At 37.1% G+C, this 6,763-nt stretch overlaps 1 protein-coding gene across 20 annotated transcripts in view; it reads right to left on the reverse strand.

Moving 5' to 3' along the window:
• Window positions 1-3,347: 3,347 nt before the first annotated feature.
• DYNC1I1 (dynein cytoplasmic 1 intermediate chain 1) overlaps window positions 3,348-6,763 on the reverse strand; it is a 382,305-nt gene continuing 378,889 nt past the window's right edge. For all 20 annotated transcript variants that reach the window (XM_086397756.1, XM_086397763.1, XM_086397764.1 and 17 more), the window contains one exon: window positions 3,348-4,014. In XM_086397756.1, the coding sequence (XP_086253882.1) occupies window positions 3,904-4,014 (111 nt within the window). In that variant the 3' untranslated portion in view covers window positions 3,348-3,903. The remainder of the gene's footprint in view (window positions 4,015-6,763) is intronic.

The following is a 6,763-nucleotide window of genomic DNA, read 5'->3' on the forward strand; positions in this document are numbered from 1 at the left end:
ATTTGTTCCACGATCCTTTAGCTTATGTTTGAGAAGCTTTTTTCCCCAGTACTTTTCATTGGATTGCTTTTTAAAAAGAATTTTATTATAGATGATTTACAATGTTGTGTTTCAGGTGTATAGCAAAGTGATTCAGTTATAAATGTATTTATCCTGTTTTAGATTCTTTTCTCATATGTTATCACAGAATATTGGGTAGAATGCTGTGTTATACAGTAGGTATTGGTTATTATTGGTTATCTATATTAGTAGTAGTGTATATATGTTCGTCCCAAGCTCCTTATTCCTCCCCCCTCCGTGTTCCCCTTTGTGTTTTCCATCTGTTTTTGTAAGTGTCATTGTTTAATTTTTTAAAATTAGACCCTACATATGAGAGAGCATATGATATGTGTCTTTCTCTGTCAGACTTACTCATTTGGTATAGGAATCTCTAGATCCATCCATTGTGCTACTCTTGGCATTATTTCATTCTTTTTAATGGGTGAGTGATATTCTGTTGTATGTGTATACTTCATCTTCTGTTGATGGACATTTAGGTTACTTCCATGTCTTGGCTATTATAGTGCTGCCATGAACTATTTGTATATAGTGTGTATATGTATAATATTTTATCGATAGTGTGTATACATCAATCCCAATATCCCAATTTATCCCTCCCCCCCACCTTACCCCCTGGTGACTGTAAGTTTGTTTCTGCATCTGTAACTGTATTTCTGTTTTGTAGGTAAGTTGACTTATACCATGTTTTTTTAGATTCCACATATAAGTGTATGCACCACATCTGTATGCATTCCTCTGTTGATGGACATTTAGGCTGCTTCCATGTCATGGCTATTGTAACCAGTGCTGCAATGAACACTGAGGTGAGTGTATCTTTTCAAATCATGATTTTCTCTGGATATATGCCCAGGAGTCGGAGAAGGCAATGGCGCCCAACTCCAGTAGTCTTGCTTGGAAAATCCCATGGACGGAGGAGCCTGGTGGGCTGCAGGCCATGGGGTCACTAAGAGTCGGACACGACTGAGCGACTTCACTTTCACTTTTCACTCTCATGCACTGGAGAAGGAAATGGCAACCCACTCCAGTGTTCTTGCCTGGAGAATCCCAGGGATGGGGGAGCCTGGTGGGCTGCCATCTATGGGGTCGCACAGAGTCGGACACAACTGAAGTGACTTAGCAGCAGCAGCAGCAGCACGCCCAGGAGTAGGATTGCTAGATCATGTGGTAAATCTACTTTTAGTTTTTTAAGGAACCTGCATACTGTTCTCCCTATTGGTTGTACTAATTTACATGCCCCCCCACACCTTTTTGAGCATTTATTGTTTGTGGATTTTTTGATGATGGCCATCCTGCATGATGTGATGCCTCATACCCCACTGTTGTTTTCAGTTTTGAAATGATTTTCATTTCTCTTAATGATGTTGATTATTGATTTTTGACCATCTATATGTCTTCTTTGGAGAAATGTCTGTTTAGATCTTTTGCCTATTTTTTGATTGGTTTATTTTTTTTGATGTAAGAGTTACATGAGCTGTTATATTAATCCCTTATCAGTTGCTTCATTTGCAAATATTTTCTCCCAGTCTGTAGTCTGTGTTTTAATTTGGTTTATGGTTTCCTTTGCTGTGCAGAAGCTTTTAAGTTCAGTTAGTTCCCATTTGTTTATTTTTATTTTCATTATAATAGTAGCTGGATTTAAAAAAAAAGATACTACTGCAATTTATGTCAGTGTTCTGCCTATGTTTTCCTCTAAGAGTTTTATAGTATCCAGCCTTACATTTAGATCTTTAATCCATTTTGAGTTTCTGTGTACAGCCTTAGGGAGTGTTCTGATTTCATTCTTGTACATGTGATTGTCCAGCTTTCCCAACCTTGCTTATTGATGAGACTGTCTTTTCTCGATTGTATATTCTTGCCTCTGTCATAGATTAATTGATCAGAGATGCATGAGTTTATTTCTGGCCCTTCTGTGCTGTTGCATTGAACTGTATTTCTGGTTTTGTCTCCGTACTGTACTGTTTGGCTGAACGTAGCTTTGTAGTGTAGTGTGAAGTCAGGGAGTCTGATTTCTCCAGGGAGTCTGATCTCTCCAGTTCTGTTTTGCTTTATCAAGATTCTTTTGGCTATTTGGGGTCTTCTGTGTTTCCATACAAAAATTAAAAAATTTTTTGTTCTCATTCTATGAAAAATGCCATTGGTAATTTGACAGGGATTGCATTAAATCTGTAGATTTCCTGGGGTAGTGTAATCATTTTGATTGATTATATATTGATTAAAAGAACCAATATGGTCAATATTGATTCTTCCAATCCAGAAACATGGTATCAGTATATCTTACCATCTGTTTATGTCTTCAATTTCTTCCATCAGGATCTTACAGTTTTCGGAGTACAGGTCTTCTGTCTCATTGGACTGTGGACTGTTTTTAAACCTATTTTAGACACTCATTTTATCTTTAAAAACTTAATATATATTAATAAAGAATTTTAATATTGATATACCTACCATATGACACTTAGAGAAAAAGCAATTATTTCAAAAGTAGAAGAAGTCTCACAGTTCAAGGAATCCCTACCAACAAAGCACCGTGGAAATTCTCTTCCTAAAACATCAAAAGCCCCTCTTCAAATAATTTTCATGACTCAACCACTATTTATTTTAATTCTCTCTTAAGCATGAAATGACTTTTTGGAAAAAAAATCCCATAAAGTTGTTTATAGACATGTTTCCTCGTCCAATAGTAGTATTCACTGTTTTTCGATTTATACGAGAAAATTATGTAATGTGGAGCATTCGGTATAGGTTCATCTTAACCCGTTCTTACGCCAATGCTTAAGATATTCTTTGGGTAAAGAGTGGTTCTGGAGGAGACAAGAAAGAGCTTTCCAGAAACATCACACATGTTCCTTCATAAAAATAATACCAGAGTCCTGGTTTAAAACCAGCCAGGTTGGCTGCCTGTAAATTCATTATCAGTCTTTAACATGGCTCTAATGGATCTCTCTTGCCCCCTGGCCACAGCAGAATTTTAATCAGGCTTTTCCTAAGCAAAGGGTTTATCCACACTGGTGCAGACCTGGTTTGGAACATTTTATTGGCAACATTGGTGTCATATTTAGGAACCACAGACTTTTGTCAGACTGGGTTAGCTTGAATGACAAGTATCAATGATCAGCTATATTTGAAATATTGTTAAAGTACCTAGAAATAATAGGCATTAAAATTCATTCCATTCACTGCCAACAGACCTCTAAAGATTTCTTGTCCTCAGTGGAACCGGCATACTGTAATTGTTATTTGGAACTGAACGTAACTTCAACAGCAAGAGAGACAATGCAGTCCTCTCATTAGGCACATGCTCTAGGATCGTTTATTTTAATGCTTTCAAATAAATATGTTCCATGCAGCACACCACAATAAATAAGGAGCAGCAATGTTCTTCTAGTAAATCCATTCATAATGTGAGTCGCCATGTAAAACACCACATCTCAAGTCTCTGGCCCTGTACCATAGCATGAAGCACACCACATCTGTACCTAATCATATCTGGCTTCATATGGATTTAATAGGACTATGCCAGGAGTGTGTGTAAGCACAAATTTAACCAGAGGTTTCCAGCTATTAAATACAGCTACTAAGTAGTTAAAAGGCAACAACTCAACCCAGAAAGGCTCCCACCCCCCTACCCCCATTTTTGAGACAGAAATATAAAGACAGAAATGCTCTGGTGAATTTCAGGTCAGTGGACAGTATGGTGGGCTACACCTGGAATACTTGGAGCAAAGCTGGCACAGCATGGCCCTCAAAAGGCCACGGCAATACTGATACTGAATGAACATGAATACAAGCTGACTTGACCGCAGATGCTGAGCTCTAGGTCCAGGTGGGGACGGCTCACGTCCACTAGGCAGATAACTCAACGGCGCCCTCCTCCTCGCTGTCAGCTCTGTTAGCACGAATCTCCACGAGGGTCCTGGCAAATCGGGTCCACTCGTCATTGTGGGGAACTGCAAGCTGCAAAGCAAATGAACGGAAAATGGTCAACAAGCTAGCTTTTACACCGAAAGCCTTGAAGCCTGCATGACCGTTCCTCTTGAAACAGGTGATTCCCATGGAATGCAAAGGAAATCAGATATTCTTCCTTGAATCAGAGCTCTGAAATGCTGCTCTTAAACTGATAATTTAAAAGAATACTGTCACTCTCAGAAGCACAAGCATGTGTGCGATTTATAAAACATTAAAAAACTTCTGTAAACTATACAGTTAATACAGTAGCCACATTACAGCACTTGCAGTCAGATGACCAGAATTACAGCGAACATGACAAATAAAAACTGTATTATTAGGACTTTGAAATGATGGTGGTATTGTCTAAGTCAATGTTACTGATCCTTTTTAAAAAGATGTTGCTAATGTGCCAGTATATATGACAAAAGTATAGTTTATATATACAAAGAAACCTTACTACTGTAATAAGATGCTTTGGCTTTTCTAGCAAGATCCTATGATGAAGCCGATGAATAATAATAATAGTAACATTTATCAAAATTTCTGCTGTAAGTACTTGACATGATTTCTCCTCTTTCCTCACAGCAATCCTATGTTGGATAATCAGAGTGTTTCCATGTTGCAGAAGAAGGTCAATTGAGGCACCAAAAGATCAACTCATCTTGCCAAAGTTGCCCAGCTTGCCAATATCCATGCCAATGTCATCTGGTATTTATATCCTTAGCCAGTATTCTATACAAACTCACCAAAAAGAGGGACTTATAATCCTATATATATCTTCTCCTGCGCACAATTGAGTAAGAAAAATTAATCCCATCTGACACAAAGCGCATGCATGAATTTTTGTGAGCTGAGTTGAAGGGTAATGATTTCTCTACATGGCATCCAAAGATGAGCTGTTTCGGTACCATGCAAGTGTTTGGAATAAAACAGAATTATTTGAAGATGAGGAGCAGGATCAAGTAGAAGTCCAAATGATTTTCATACAGAATACAATGTATTTCGACTGTAGAGCCATTTACTCAGAGGATTCCTGTGCAAGACGTAACCCATCTACAGATGCTGGTGCCGCACGTGCTATCCACATATTTCATAAACGTCAATAACACACTCATCACAATCAGGGTGCATTTTCAAAAACAAGCAACTAAATCTGAACTCTGAGATCGCTTTTACAGCTGAAAAATTTCTTACTGTATAAAGCCAAACTTTTAGAACTTAACATTTTTATTACAGGGGCTGGTATTCTCAGATACGATCTATCCAAGACAACTTATTAAAGAGTCGTATCATCACCCTGCAAAGTACATCCTTCAGTGCATGTTCTGGTCCTCAGGTGGTTTCAAGGATATAATTCTGCAAATGATACACAGGTGCTTGTTTTCTTAAACAACTTTTTTTGGGGTGCTTCTTTCTTATTTGTTATTTTGAGAAACGCAATACTAACAAGAACTCTGATTTAGTCACATGAGTGAGTTCTGAATGGTGCAACACTTACCTAGTTACTGAAATGAATCCACATTCCCGTTCAGACAGTGACACAAATTCACAACAGTCTCGAACGGCAGTATTACCTCTTTGCTCAGTTCATTTGCTCTACTTTGAGTTCTTTTCCTGTGCTCCACTATTCTTCATTTTTCTCTTCAATTTTAGAAAATACTGCACTGGGGAAATGAAGTCCTTAAAATAAATTATATGAAAGAGCTAACAAAAAGCACGAGCAGAAATGGGTTACACCATATTTATATGAAAGCATAGGTCTACTCTCTGTCTCTTCTCCAACTCCTGACCAAGCACCCTCCACCCCAGTGAACCACAAAACAAAAAGCTCAGGAGGAGACAAACGCCAATTATGATAACATACTTATGAATTTGTCTCATAGAAGGTGAGAATCAAGCTAAATCTGAAACACCTCGTAACTTCACATAACATTAAATATTAGAAGAAAGCAGGTCTCACTAATAAAAGTGATATAGTCCAGGGGTTTGACTCCAAACAGAAAACTACCTTTATTATTAGTTAAAATGGCACAAATTTAAGTTACTGTATGATGCTGTATGTAATGTTTTATTGACAGCAATGTATAGAAAATATATCCTACAAAAACCCCCAGGTCCATGTGTTTACAGTTTCATGTGGTGGTCATGGCAAGACTGTTAAGAAGCAACTCTAACAAACACTATGAGACATGAAGGGTTGACTTTGCAACCAGATCCAGTATGGGACAGAACTATCATTTATGACATCTGAAGTTGCACATGTAATTTCTTAAAAATGCATTTTTCAGAGGTCCTTTTCCTTTAAGAAATCAAACTAGTAATTCTAGTATTTCTAATAATAAAGCATTCAATTTATATAAGTAGGTTTCACCAAAATTTTAAGGTGTTTTTTTTAAAATTGAGGCATAGTTAAAAATTGTGCTAGTTTTAGTTGTACAGCAAAGCGATTATTTTTTTTCAGGCTTTTTTCCATTTTCCATTACTACAAAGTATAGAATATAGTTGTCCATGTTAATCAATAAATTTTTGTTGCTTAATTATTTTTATATATAGTAATTTCTATCTGTGAACCCCATACTTCTAATATATCCCTCTTCCCCCTTATCTTCCCTTTTGGTAACTTTGTTTTCTGTGTCTGAGTGTTTCTGTTTTGTATATACATTTATTTCTATCATTTTTTAGATTCCCACATTATGCAATATTATATTTGTCTGGCTTACTTCACTTAGCATAATAATCTCTTGGTCCATCATGT

The sequence above is a fragment of the Bos grunniens genome, chromosome 4 (assembly GCF_055505025.1).
Source record: "Bos grunniens cultivar Pamir isolate PY7600 chromosome 4, Bosgru_T2T1.0, whole genome shotgun sequence".
Taxonomy (NCBI): domain Eukaryota; kingdom Metazoa; phylum Chordata; class Mammalia; order Artiodactyla; family Bovidae; genus Bos; species Bos grunniens.